Source organism: Apis laboriosa, unplaced genomic scaffold, assembly GCF_014066325.1.
Source record: "Apis laboriosa isolate Shangri-la unplaced genomic scaffold, ASM1406632v1 scaffold43_cov150, whole genome shotgun sequence".
NCBI classification, from domain to species: domain Eukaryota; kingdom Metazoa; phylum Arthropoda; class Insecta; order Hymenoptera; family Apidae; genus Apis; species Apis laboriosa.
Window position 1 is genome coordinate 1,764,010 of NW_025223292.1, and position 15,386 is coordinate 1,779,395.

At 34.0% G+C, this 15,386-nt stretch overlaps 2 protein-coding genes across 2 annotated transcripts in view; both read left to right on the forward strand.

Moving 5' to 3' along the window:
• The window catches only part of LOC122716257 (receptor-type tyrosine-protein phosphatase kappa), a 99,959-nt gene extending 92,582 nt beyond the window's left edge, over window positions 1-7,377 (forward strand). Inside the window, exons 7-14 of the mRNA XM_043939159.1 lie at window positions 736-876; window positions 3,699-3,859; window positions 3,960-4,095; window positions 4,430-4,679; window positions 5,125-5,201; window positions 5,701-5,940; window positions 6,516-6,860; window positions 7,237-7,377. Of these exons, the coding sequence (XP_043795094.1) occupies window positions 736-876; window positions 3,699-3,859; window positions 3,960-4,095; window positions 4,430-4,679; window positions 5,125-5,201; window positions 5,701-5,940; window positions 6,516-6,860; window positions 7,237-7,317 (1,431 nt within the window). The 3' untranslated portion in view covers window positions 7,318-7,377. The remainder of the gene's footprint in view (window positions 1-735; window positions 877-3,698; window positions 3,860-3,959; window positions 4,096-4,429; window positions 4,680-5,124; window positions 5,202-5,700; window positions 5,941-6,515; window positions 6,861-7,236) is intronic.
• A 36-nt stretch (window positions 7,378-7,413) lies between these two features.
• On the forward strand, window positions 7,414-12,292 carry LOC122716256. The gene has a single exon (XM_043939158.1). It carries the CDS (start codon window positions 7,414-7,416, stop codon window positions 10,360-10,362), a length of 2,949 nt encoding a protein of 982 aa, XP_043795093.1. The 3' UTR covers window positions 10,363-12,292.
• Window positions 12,293-15,386: the final 3,094 nt, after the last annotated feature.

Below are 15,386 nucleotides of genomic sequence, written 5' to 3' on the forward strand. Positions count from 1 at the left end.
GTTCAATAAACGAAAGATATCGCGAAAACAACGATGAAAAGTGAGACGAACTCGATTGACAGTATTTAAAGAAGGCTGCGGCCAAGCCAGAAGCGGGGCATTTGCACGTGAAAATCGACGACGAGCGAACTAAACGAGTTTGGAAGTTGTTAGCAGCCACTTCACTTAGCCGCGCCTCTTTGCCTCCATAATGATGATCCACGAAGAAACGACGGTTTTCATTGGTTTCACGACAGAGATAAAGAGACAGAGAGAGAGCTAGAGAGAGAAAGTCTGATGTTTAGGTCGACGTGAAAGAAATTGTAAACCCACTAGAGTTCGCGCTATTTGTTCGAGTTTATTTATTTTTTCATGTTATGGATCGTCGCTTCTAATTGTTTTTGCCGAATGACGCGGTATTGTTGATATTGAACTTGAAGGATTTCTAACGATGATGTTTATTTGAGCGAGGAAGATAATTTACAGCGTCGAGGAAAATAATCAATCGATGAAATAGAATTGTGTAAATTTGGATATTGGTGATTCACTTTGAAAGATGTGGAAAGGAGTGGTATGAATCGATTCTTTTCTTTCCTTCTTTTTGTTCGATAATTTTTATAAAAAATTTACACTTGAATTAAAATTTTCCTCGTAATTTTTCCCTTTGGTCGAATTCTTTTTTTTGTCAAATGACGATTTAAAAGCTGAAATAGATATAGGACGAGCGATAACGAGCATCTAACAAATCGATTTCAGGTGATGTGCGTCCAATATTGGCCTGCAAGCAAAGAGAAAGACGAGGAGTATGGCGGTATCGGCGTTTCCGTTCTGAAGGAAGAAGAGCTCGCCAATTTCCACATACGTACGATAAAACTCTACAAGAAGAATGAAAACGACGTGAGTGTTCACAAGTTTTATAGTTATTTACCTGTTATAGAGATTTATTTCCAAGTAGATAAATCTTTATATATCTTTATATATCCTATTGATCTATCTTTACAATTCTGATATTTTTACTTAATATCAAGTAATTAAAAAAGATACTAATTTCATTGATTTATTTTTTAAACTTTTGCTTAGATAGGAAAATATTAATTGTTGTTATAAATATATTTTTTGAAATTTTATTTTATTTTATAATTAAATAGATAAGTTCTATTATATAAATTCTATTTGCAATTAGCTTATCTTTAATATATCTTTCCTTATCTTTATTGTCTTTCTCATCTCAGCACACATTCCCCTTTAAGATTTCCTTGATTTGCTCTCCCTCGGTACATCTTCTTGATATCTTGATACATACTCTATGGTTGCTTCCTGTTTCCATCTACATTTTAAAGATTTATACGTTGTACGTGAAACATTAACTTGTGGAACACAAACGTATTGTATATGCGCGTTTAATGTTTCTGACGTATAAGTTATAAGTTATTTCGTAGTTTTAAATATTTATAACTAACGTTAATAAAGAAAAGAAAAAAAAATTAAAAATTCTCATTTCTTTTTAATGAGAATTGTTATTATTTTTTTGATATTTTTTCCTTCTTTGAAAAATGTGTCTTCCACTCGTGAATTCTTTTACAATAAACTCTTGCATAAAATCTTTGCATCCCTTATTCCGTTATATTTCTTCTTGTGTCCTCAATTTTTCTTCGAGAATACCAATCTCGCATACCATTCATAAATGTTTGCATTTTTAATTCTCTTTCTCATTTCTTTTTAATAAATATTGAGTACTTTTCCAAAAATTCACTCAATTTTTCAATTCTAAATATCCAAATCTCATATCTTCTCATTCCTCTTTAAATTTTCATCTTTAATTTTCTTTTTCTACAATTCTGTTTTTTCACACATATGGTTGAATTTCAATTATCATTCTAATTACATTATTCATTATATTTATCATCATTATTTTATCATCATTTCAATATTATCCAATTTCAATTATTCCATTTTACTTTTTCCAATCCTCTTTAAAAAGAAAACTCTTCAATCCTCTTAACAATTTCTTTCAAAATTAATTCCAATTTTCTCAATTTTTCTTTTCCTTGAAAAACTTCTTCGACAAATCGCCACAAAAATGTTTCGAATCACATTCTCTATAATGCAAAAGGACTACAGATCTCAATGATTTGATAATAAGGTTGGCACCAAGTCTCGTGCAATCCAGAAACTTATTCCCTAAAACGAAAAGTAGGCAAGACAAGGTTACAGAGGACGTCTCTGGATTCCGTGGAAGGAATCTCACTTAGGATGAAAGTTGGTAAAAAGTTGGCGAAATTAACCAACTGGAGGAACTGGTAGATAGAGTATTTCATCTTTCGAAACTGGGTGAATGTTTCAAAACGATACACGAGAAACGATGATGAGTTTGCTCGAGTACATATTACGCAAGGCTTAATTTTATTAACTTGCCGGAAATGGAGCAAGAACTTCGTTCGACATTTCGTTCGTGTTAGTTTAGACAAAATAGTTTTGTATAATTGGTTCGTATAATTTTGTTTTATTTCTAATTGTTACAGAGAAATAATTAGGATAATGAGAATTTTAATTCTTCATTTATACATTCTTGTTGTTGTTATGTCATATGATAGAATGTATAGAACGGTTCAAGTCAGATGATCAAAAAGAAATAATTATAAATTATTTTGAAAATATTGTACTTGATATACAATAAGATGTATAAAATAGTTTAAAGATAATAGAATATTGATAGATATATATTCATGAATTGTATAGAATATTTCAAAATATATATCACAATTTGTAATAGAAGTATAATTAGTATGAAAATAACCAGAATATTTCAGAATAGAACAAATAAGATTTTCTTAAGGATGCTTCATCTAATTATTATGGAGATGTAGGTGTCTTTTCTGAAGAATTAAAATCTTTAGAGATACCTTAATTGAAATGATAGAGACAAAGGAATATAGAATTTCAAAATAAATAACAGAATTAGAACGAATACTGAATTACGAATACTATATTAATTAAATCATTTTAAAATAGATAAAATATTTTTAGGAATGTAACATAGAAACAAAAGACTTAAAATGTCTATTTTATAATATTGTAAAGAGAATCCCATAGGAATGAGAAAAGAAATAAAAATTATTATATATTTAAAATATCTTATTTAAATTTTACTTTATTTAAAATGAATTTAAATTGGATGATTTCATATATTATGAATAAGAAAAGTTATTCAATATGTTTAACACAAATTTAAAACATTGATTGCAACGAATGTTTTATTCATCAACATGGCTGACATAAATGTAAGTTACAGTGGAGTGTCGTTTAAAACTCGAGTTACGAGAGTTGAACTGTCGACGACGTGTATGCGTTACTTCACTTAAAATGTCACAAATTTATGACATTGACAATAGTAAAAAAAAATTTATTCGTGCACTAAAATCAGCAAAATTTCCCTAATGCTCCTCCGTGAATAATTTTCACAACGAGGCCAACGTATACATCAACAATACAAAAGAATAAATATAAAATTCAAAAATTCTATCATTAAATCATAAAATGTTTTTCTCTGTCAAATTTTAAAAAAATAAAATATCAAAATTAAAATTAAATTATAACATTTCGAATATCATATTTCAATAAACTCTTCTCGCCATATCTATAATATATCTCTAACTGTAATTTCAAAAAAAAAAAAAAAGAGAAAAGAAATAAAGAAAAAAATCACTGTTTAATTTCAGGAGATAACCGAAGAAAGAACGTTATTGCAGTTTCATTACACGGAATGGCACTCGCACACGTGTCCATTCGGAAACGCGGTTTTAGAATTCCGTCGGCGCGTGAGGGCAGTTGTCGGCTCTACCATAAAGAACGAGTCTGGTCCCATGGTGGTGCATTGCAAGTGAGTGTTTCACCGATGAATTTCAATGATTTCGCGCGTAGATGTTAAACGATCATATTTGTTTCTTTTTTTTTTTTTTTTTTCATTGTGAATAATAAAGTGACGGTGGAGGAAGATCCGGTGTATACTTGGCGATAGACGCGAATATGGAACTGGCCGAGGAGGAGGACGCCTTCGACGTGTTTGGCTATTTGAAAAAGTTGCGGCAAAGTAGAAGAGGACTTATCGAGAACTTGGTAAATTCGCGATATCGATCGTATTTTCATTTTCAATTCTGTTCATAGAAAGGAAAGATATCGGTTTAAACTTTCTTTTCCACGTGAAGTTTTATTAATTATATAATTTTAAATATCGTCGAATATATTAAATATAATAAAAATTTTAAAATTCTTATTTAATTTGAAATAAGTTTTTACGAATATAGATTTTCTTCTCTTCTCTAAGATTAAAAATTCCATATTGCTGAAAAAATAAGAAATATCAAAAGAAAAAGAAAAGAAAAATAAAAGATCCATCCAATCATGAATCGTGATAAAGATTATATAATCTTTTTACGACATTATTATGCAGGAACAATATAAATTCGTGTACGATACGCTGGAGGAGTTCGTGGTGTGCGGTACCTCGTGGTTTCCGGTCTCAGAACTGTCGCAGCGTCTCAAGCAGAAAAGTATAAAAAACCCAATAACTAAGATGAATGAATATCAACGGGAGTATCAGCAAATTTGTAAGCAAACGCCGCGTTTTACGATCGGGGACTGCGCCGGGGGCCACAGAGCCGATAACAGAGAAAAGAACAGGGATGTGTTGGTCGTGCCGCGTAAGTTTCCGTATATAGAATCATCATCAACGTATGAATGTTTCTTTGATAAAGAAAAAAAAAAAAGAAAAAAGAAAAAAAATAGTAATCGGAGTAAAAAAAAAATTGGAGTGTTTATAAATATTTGCTTATCATGAATATGCGGATAATGGAAAAAGGAGGCCGCATATTTTGTTTCTAAATTTTTATCTATATTTTTTTTAGGGATGTTTACAAAAAGTATTGAATTTTATCTTTTCCGTGTATATTATTATTTATATTTTGGAAATTATATTTTATATTTTGGAAATTTTAAAATATTTTCTTTTCATATTATAAGGAATATAAATTATTAGTCGTGATATGTAAATATTTCTTGTATTATGTGCATGTGTATAAATGATAGATGTTGTATCTATCGCACATCGATCATATTTTATTCATGAAATAATATTTTTCACTTTAGCTGACAACTTTCGACCATACCTCACCAGCTTCCAGGGTAACAGTTACACAGATTATATAAATGCTGTATTTGTAGATGTAAGTTTGGGATTTATATTCGTTTCATGTTAACACTATTCTTTTCTTTCTTAACCAATTAATTCATCTCTCTTAAAAAAGATATATTAATTTCTATTTATAAATTTTTTCATTGATTGATTTGAAACTAATTAATCATTAATTAATCAATTGACCAATAAATCATTCAAAATTTTTGCACATAGATTTTTATATATTTCAATTTTTTAAATCAATCTGGAATCTCCATATATCTTATGTTAATAATAGAAGACTTTTTCCTTACATTTATCCTTATTAAAGTATTACTTCATTCATGTCTTACAAATTCATAACAAATTGCTAACTTTTACAAAAAAAAATTCTTATTTCTTCTATTTCAAATTGTATCCCATCAACTTCATATGTTTGAAACTTCTAAACTAACATCACCACGTAGTAGAAGATCCCTTCCTTGATTCTTATTCCACGAACATGTAACAAGATGTTCGTCTTTTTTCTAAATGAGCATTCTTGACAGGGTTACACGAAGCCCAGGGAATATATCGTGACTGAATGGCCTCTTCGACACACGTGCGGCGAGTTCTGGTCCTTAGTTTACGACTATGAGTGTGCCGCTGTAGTAGTACTATGTGTACCACCGCCAGGCTCCACCAATTTTCCCAGCTTTTGGCCCGAAGGAAAGCATTCGAAGAAATACGGTCCTGTGTTCACGATTGATCACATCAGTCACAATCATTACACAAATATCAAGACCTGGGTAAGAAGCAATATTTTTTTTTAAAGTTTTTTGGTTATCTTTAAAGTTTTTTGGTTTAAATTTAAGAAAAAATTATATAAAAATATTTTTTATAGTTTTAATTTTATTAATTATCTGTAATTATTTATATTACTATTGGAAATGGAATTATTATTATTAGATTATGGATGTATATAAAATTTAACTTTTTTATTATAATACAATTTAAAAAATGAAATTATAATTATATTTTGAATGTGTATAATATATGTATCATATATATTTTTGTATATATTCAAATTTTGCATAAATTCACATTTAAAACATTTTCAAAGAAATCTTCTTCATCTTCTTCAGTTTACAAAAACATAGTTTTTTCTCTCAAGAATTATAGCGAGAAAATTCTATATGAATTTATATATTATTATTCTATAAAAGACACGATAATGCATTTTTAATTTAAAAATTTACATTTCATCATCATTCTAAAGAAAATTAAGATTAAATTTTCATATTTTTATCCAAATTTCATAACATGATAATAATCATTATGCATATTACAAGAAGAATTTCACAAAATAAATACGTGTTCACAGATTTTTAGGATAAATAAAAAGATCGTGTCGTTGACCGAATTAATGGCAGGCGTGAAGGCTCCACCGAAGACGGTTCAACTGTTCCAATTGACCTGTTGGCCAATGGGTCACAAGGTCCCGACATCGACGAATAGTCTGGTCGAACTGATGAATATGGTGGAGAGGTGGAGGCAACGGACTGATTATGGACCGGTCGCTGTGGTCTCCCCGGATGGTAGAAGTCGTTGTGGCGTATATTGTGCCGCAAACGCGTGTATAGAGCAGGTGATACAACACGGGGAAGTGGACATTTTCCAGGCAGTTAAAACCGTGCGCAGGCACAGGCCTCAACTCGTTGAGAACATGGTGAGTAGTTAAGGAGGAATAAATAGAGGAACCTGTATATACTAGTATATACTTGTAATTACTGGAACTATGAACTTGTGAGAATGGTTTCCTTGAAATTAGACACAGGATATTACTTGCAATTTATAATCTACTATAGTCAAATTTCTTTTCACCTTATTCTAATCGTTTAACGAACCCTTTTTACATCACAAAATTGATATTTTTTTATTTAATTAATATTTAATCAAAAAAAGAGTCGTCATCTGCAATAATTTGAAAATAACTTGTAACACATTGCGCGATGAAAACACAAAACGAAAAGTAGTCCCAAACAATTTCATTAAATTGAACAAGAGAAAAACTCCTCTCATAACTTTCCCCAAATATCTTCCAGACCGAGTACAAATATTGTTACGATCTGGTGTTGCACTACGTGCTACACTACCTGAACAAGGACATGAACGAGAAAAAGTGAGAAAGCGAGTTGAGGGACGAGCTGTGGTTCATCGAGTTCGGCCGCGGGGCGGCGCTGCCGTTGACTCCGGAGGAAGCCCCGGTTGATGGCGAACCTATGGTCCCGTGCGCCCAAGGTCGCGTCATAGTGGAGACAGCGCGGCCAGCTTTACCGTACTTCGCCACGTGCACCAGCTACCGTCGCCAGGTGCCAAGTACCAGCACACCGAACGAGATAGCTGCCAGTGTTTCCGGCACGTCGTCGAGCACCACACAAACGGACCAACAATCGACCGGTTCTAGCAGCAACAGGGGCGCCATCAGCAAGAACGCGTTGTTTTCGGCTCACAGTATCGCGGCAAGGCCGGAAGACCTAGGTGTAATACCCTGGCACTTCGAGGATTACATAACTATCGATTCCTCGCCGGGACTCGTAGGCGATCGGAGCTCGTACCCCTCGTACCCGCGCATGGACACGGAAATGAAGCCTGACGCCACGTCCACGAGGAACAGCAGCATCGAGAGTGAGCTACCACGACCGTCCACGGTAAGCGCCGCGCCCAGGAAAGCGTACATGGATCTGAGAGACGCCATTGCCCTGCTGGACGAAACGTGTCCGAATCAGGAGCCCAGCCCGTCCCTCACGCCGAGGACACCGAGGACGCCGTTGACGCCGCACCCGAGGAACAAGAGGGCGAGATCGAAGAGCAGCGACAACTCGTCCAGCTACAGCAACGAACGGCTGAACGATCGATCGTTCGAGAAAGAGGGCAAAGAGAAGAAGCGACCGTTCCTGAAGAAGATCGGCATCTCGAAGACGGAGGACAAACCGTTTCTGGCGAAGCTGGCGCCTAAGATTATCGGCAAACCTTATTTGGAGAAGATAGGGCCTAGCAAAGCGGTGGAGAAGCCGTTCTTGGATAAGATTGGATCGTCGAAAACGTTGGACAAGTTCACGTTCGAGACTCCGCGTTACGAGAGGAGGGTCGAAACGTGGAATGAAACGTGTATGGAAGATACGGGAAAGGTTGAAGGAGAGGTAAAACCGGAGGAAAGGAGGGGTATTCAGAAGAGTACGAGGTTGGAGCATTCGTTTGATATTCAACGAAGAAAGTCTGGAAAGGGTCCTTTGTTGAAGATGTATTCTTTCGAGACCGAGGACTTAGACTCGACCGTTCAAGTGAAGGACAATCGAGATCCTCTTCGAGGCGCCTCTCTGGACGACGTTCTGGATTCTGGGCCTAGCTCTTTGCCATTGGAGACCACTGCGACGAACGAATCACCGAAACCAGAAACGAAGGAACGAGTTAGCAACGGCGCTGAATTGCTCAAGTGTCGCGTCACGACCAGCGAGGAGATCATCTTTACGAACACTAGCGTTGGTTCTGACAAGGAGCCTAATAGTTGGGGAAATTCGCCGAAGAAGAAATGGCAATTCAAGAGAGACTCGTCGACACCGAAAACGCCCGCGCATCGGAAAGTGATCCAAAGCTCTCAGAACATTGATCAGAGTCAAGATAGTATTCCCAATTCGCCAATGAAACGTCCTATTTCATCCGTTCTTACTGGTCAAGATGATTCACAGGCTGACTCCTCAGAGAAGAACATTTATTCTCCATTGAAGACTAGAAGGCAGACGTACGAAGATTTGTTAGACAGAAATGGTAAAGTTCAAGATGAAAAAGTAGGGAAACAAGCGCAGTTCGAGAGACGAGGCATCTCCTCGGATAATCTTTTGTCCAAGGATCGTTCCGTTACCTCCATTGGGTATCAAGAGAGTAATCAGATTGAGAAAGCCAGAGAAGCATCGTCGGAAGACTATCTGGCGCATAAAATTGGCCAAGAGTACTCGAGGGAAACGTTTAAACAACTTCAGGATAAATTTAGGTACCATGAAATACCCACTGAAACGTATGCGGACTTCAAAAGACGCACGAGAGGTAGTGTTCAAAGTATAATTGGAAGGCAACAAGAACGATTGAAGATAAATAACATCGTGTCAGATATTCGTGACGAAAGTTGCAAAGACACTGCGTTGAAAACAGAGGAAGAATCGGTAAGCTCGTCGACTCCCGTCAAGATGGAAACGGATTCGACTTCTGACGACAAGAACGAGATAGTACGAGTCCATACAGTCAGATCGGTATTGAAGAAACAGCAAGGTATAGACCAGCCTAGTGATCAAGAATTGGATACCAATTCGTCTATAAGACGACCAAAGAGAAGGATTTTCCACGAACCGTCCCAGGAGACGATGGACTTGTTGACCGAACTGAGAAAAGTGAAGAGTTTGTTGAAAACTCCATCGTGGGAGAAGGATCTCGAGCTGGACAAAAAACCGGTGCGACAGCCTAAGCGTATTTTGTTAACCGATAAGGAATTCTGTTTGTCTGTTGAGCGGGAGAATAGTATTCGCCGTCCATCAAAGGTAATCAATTCGCTGCAGAAAACGGAGGAAGGACAGTCGTATGGGAAGCAAGAAGATCAAGAGAAAGAGGAACAGAGAGAAGAGGAAAGTGACGAATCTGATAGGAAAATTCCTGGACCGGCTCTGTTCGAAAAAAAGTGTTTATCATTGGACTATGCCGATGACGAGAAACCACAGAAATCGGAGGCTAGAGCTATTTCTTTGGCTTCGACCAGGAATTTGCCTTCAGAGACCGAGGAAATGATCGATTACTCGGACTTGACGTTGATATGCGACTCGAAAAGCTATTCGTCGGACGTGTTCAACACCCCAACGGATGAAATAAACGAGAAGGAGCGCGACAACGGCTTGGAGAGAAACGTTCCGAAGGAGATGAATCAGAATCACTGCGTCGAGATCGATATCGCGATTCCTATCGATCAGAGGGCGAGCAGTCCGAAGGATAGGGTGCAAATTCAAGGGAGGACTAGCGATCTTTACGAGATTATATCCCCCAGATCAACGCCTTTCCGAGTGAAAAAGAGGCTCGGGAAGATCTCTGTCGAGGAGACAGTCAAGCCGGAGAGTTTCACCCTAGGTTCTAAGGTCGACTGCCGATCCACCGTTGCCCAGAAACGGACCAAGTGCTTCCCTTTATAACGCACGCCGACCTGCCAGTGGGCGAAACGCTCTCTGACGACGTTCAGTGTTTGTCTTCACTCTGAAGGAAATTTGAGGCGAGAATAATGGCAAATCTGTCGATCGCATTTAACTCTCCTGATAAGATTGATCGGTGCTCGAGAATCGTGAATTGGAACTGTATGGGATGGTCAGAATCAGAGGGGTTAACACAATTGGTCTGGTTTACTGCCACGCCTTTATCCTCGCCCTCTATTTCTGTCAGGGCGAAATTGGCAACCAATATTCGCAGTTGTTCTTGGGGATAATTATCTAATTCAATTTTGATTTCTCTTTTATTTATCAACAAAACACAAGATAAGAAGATTATGTTTCTTTATCAAATTTAAAAGAAAGGTTATTTTTACTTTGTACAAATTCGGAACGTTCGTTTTCTCCAAGATCCGAGCAATTTACCACTTTCCAACGTCAAGAGAAATAAGGTTTCCTTCAGATCGATGGTTCACACTCACGCAGATAATATTCTAAAACGCATCCCGACCACTTTTTACGACGTTTCGCGATAGGAAACGGTTCGAAGAAAGCTCGACAGATCGATGCGAATTTTACCACACGGTGTATTATATCCGAACATCCGACAACGACGAAACGGGTCGCGCGCACACTTCTGCCTGTCGAGCAGTGCCTTGTTCGTGGATATATTTATTTAGACAAAAAGAGAAAAACCAAAAAAACGAAGAAAATTAAGCGAAAGAATTGCGAAAAATCCTATCGAATGATACTTAAGTAGAAATGAAAAAAAGAAAAAAAAAACAAAAAAAATATATAATATATATTCCGACTGCGGGCCGGATTTTCTGAATGGGTCCACGGAGTTGCGCTTTCAATCACGCGAATCACAAATATTCTTCGATAGTTTTCCTCACAAAAACAAACTTTCGTCGAGCTTTCAAAATCAACGACACATAACTTAAAAATCAGAATGACACGGCATTTTTACTCGTCTCACACTTCACTATCCGCCATATTTATGCGCATGCGTTCTTGAACGTATTAGCGTCACGTGATCTTTTAATCCTTTTTCATGTTTCACACTATTTTATCAGGAAAATCTCTTTGATGGAGAAATCTATATGATCTAATAAGGGATAATAAAAATAAGGAACGATCATAAAAAGAGACTAAAAAAACTCGCGAGAGAGTGCAACTCCCACGCTTGCCAAGCCTATTCCCTGTTCGGCGAAGCGCGTGACGTTTTAACGACACAAAAAAACGTAATATAATATATCGAAGAATAACAGATTGTTACGTTCCTCTTATAATTTTTTAGAGGTAGATAGGGTTGATAAACACACTCAATGGAATAATACGGAAAGTAAAGAAATATAAATGTAGATATATAAATATATATATACATATACAGATACATGTAAGGAGAAATGGTACTTAGAATACTATACTCCGATGAAATATTTGTACGTATTCTACTATATACATATATGACTATTAGAGATTAAAGCGAGTTGGTATATATGATATGATATGATATGATATATATATATATATATATTTATACATGCATACGCGTATACATCAGGTGACAAGTATACAAGCGTATGTGTACCTAAATAGATGTACTTGTACGAATCCTATAGTTGACGAAATGTGCCAAACAAAGATACGATTTATTGTATGTTATGAAGTTACTTTTATATATATTTATACAGAGAGTTTTTTTTCTGTAAAGTGTATAACACCCCGGATTGAAGATTCTTAACATATTCTAAGTAGAGAAACTTTGTCAATGTGTTACACCATTTTGTCTAATCAATATACAGGATAATCCATATTATGATCATTTCAAATATTATTGTTATTAATAGAAAAAAAATTATCAGAATAAAAATTTACATATTATTTAAAAATTAATACAATTGATATAGATTAAGGTATTTTTAAAAATTGTTCAATCAATATAAATTTAAAAATTATTATATTTAAAAAATTTGGTTATGATTAATCTTTAATCTTTAGGATATTTATAAAGGATATAATTTATAGGATATATTTTATAATATATATAATATATATAAGGATATATTTTATAATTTATAAAAGATATTTATACCTTTCAAATTTTATGTATATATTGTAAAAAATTATTAAAAATTTTACGTTTTTACTTATCAAAAATATAAAAAGTATATACAGAATGATTATGATCCGTGGATTATCCTGTATAGATTTTAGATCAATATACATATTTACATATATATATATAAACGAATGTGTATGTGAGTAGAATAATAAGAAACAGAAAATTCGCGCAGTATTGTAGAACAGTAATGTCAAAGCTCAATAGCGTCTTCGATTCGAGGAATTATAAATTTTTTTTAAAAAAACACTCTGTATTACGTGTGCGCGATTTTGTCCACGCGATTATAGATGTGTAAGTGTGGGTGTCGCGCGCACACGCGACTTGTCCATTGCACAGGTAAAGGTGCGCGTGCAGATTACGTGTATACATTCGTATATATGAATAGATATCGTTTATGTATATTTTCACGCATGCACACTGACCGATTATAATTTTAATTATAAAAGATCATGATCCATTTGTGATACTCGTTGTTTCTCAATGAATTTTCATTTTTTTTTTTTTTAACAATTAACTTCGAAATTCACAAAATTTCTTCAATTATTTGTATTATATATATTTCGAGCATTTTTTTGTAATTATTAATATTTTGATCATTCTCCTTTGAACGTGTAATACTTTTTGGTACATTTAATCTTTTTATCCGTGTTTAAGGGCAACAAATATTTGGTCGAATGAAACATTAATTCACGATTTTCTTGAAAATCTTTCCCTCATAGTGTTTACGGTCAGTAAAGTGCAATCAAAAACCATGGTGAGGCAGGGTTCACGTTCTAATTCGAGGGCATAAATCGTCCAGACTCTTTCTTAACTTTAACAATTAAAGAAAAATGAGAGAAACATCACAACAGCCATCCGTCCATCTTTTCGGCTGTCCATGCTCGTCATCTGTGTGTGTACCACGAAAAAACACGTGCTTTCCATCTATCACATTTTACAGTTTCTTTTTTTAGATTAAAATATAAAAAGAATTTATTGATTCTTTAATAATTCTTTTCGTTAAGTAAAACTTAATTTTCGAAATAAAAATTTATGTATCATTGATATAAGCATTTAGAAAAAAGAAATTAATTGTAATTACAAATTAATTGTAATTTCAAAGATATAGAGATTAAAAGAAAAAATTTTTATTTCAAATTAATTAAAATCAACGAATCGCTAGATGAAAAAAAAAAAGTATTTTTCAATGTAAAAAAGAAATGGAAAAAACGAGATAGATGAAAAGACAGTCACGTTCTAAAATGTAAAAAAAAAAAAAAAATCAATCGAAGGTTCGCGAAGAGGATCGTTATATTCTGGTTTTAAAACTACTGGTTTCTTTCTCGCAGGCGAGATTTTAGTGGCTGAAAAAACGAACCCCTAAACTTTTGTCCATTTGTCACGTCTAGTAAATTTTTTAAATTTTATTTTGAGATGAAGTTTATGGGGATGTATTAGAAATTTAGCCATTTTTTTTTATTTTCTTTCTTTTTTTTTTTTATTCCCGCTGGAAGTTTCGCGATCTACGGGAATTATTAACAATTTTACACTCCGATTGATCGGAGAATTGTTTCTGTATTCGATTCGATTACACTTTACTGAAGATTTTATGAAGCTTCATTGCTAGAAGAGAAACGAAGATTCTTTAACCTCTTGAGGAATAATGATACAATATAACGTGCCAACATATTATCGATTATATTAAAAAAAAAAAAAAAAAAAAAAAAAAAANAAAAAAAAAAAAAAAAAAAAAAAAAAAAAAGATAGAATTTAATTGAAATACAAGATATTCTAAAATTTTTTCCGTTTAGGTAAAGATATTTTAAATCAATTCAAATGAAAGAATAATCGTATTTTTTTACAATTTTAACAAATTAATTCTTGAAGAGGTTAGAAAGAATTTTCGATTTGTTATTCCTAATAAATTTTTTCTATCGTTGTTTAGCTGAATAGTTGCTAATATTTTAATATTTTATGGAAGGCATAAAATTATCAAAGTACGGTATTAAAATCGATAGATTTTAATACTGGATGATTGGATAGTTGTTGTTACAGTAAAATATATAGTATATTTTGTTTGTTGTAAAATAAGAAAAAAGAAACGAAAGAAATCAAATCCGCACGTAAGATCAGAAGAGAGAAGTTTATGAAACTTAAACGTGTATGAATACTTCGACTAAATCGACAATATACTGTGAACGACCTAACGTTGAAGTTTCTTTCGGACTCGTTAAAGCACGTATGTACAGTTATTAGATTTTTTAAATGTTGAATGTTATGTTAACGAATTAAAATTGTATTTCTAAGCGAATGAATTCCTTTGGAATTGTATTAAAACTCGAAAATGTACTTGTTCGAGTGTCGAGTATTTAAATTACGCGCGCAATTCGCAAGTCGAATCTCGAAACTGTGAACGCTTATGTCTTCGATAACTTTTATTTCATTTTTATAATTTTGAAGATCCTGTACGATTTTTAATTTTACGGGCACAGTTATTTTTGAGAAATTTTTTTGCATTTTTCTCTTTATCGTAAATTTTTAATTTTAAACGATCAAAGTATAAGAAAGAAATAATGGAACGAAAATGTAATAAAAATTTTTTTCTTCGTAAAGAGATTGGACATTAAAATATTCGAAATTTCACTTCGTTACCGCGAACCATTTGATGGAACGAATTTTTAAAAATATGAGGCATAAAGCGTTCGAGAATTCATTTCCATTTAAAAACTCTCCCCCATGTTCGCAATTTCCTCTTTCCGTACATTATTTCGCCCGAAAAAGTACGAAAGCCCAGAAAAATATTGAGAAGAAGTTCTAAATGCAGTCCATTTATCAAGTTGAATTTAAATGTCGAGCGAATGAGCGACGTTTTGTAAATTGTGTGATAAGTGATTTAAATAAAAACACG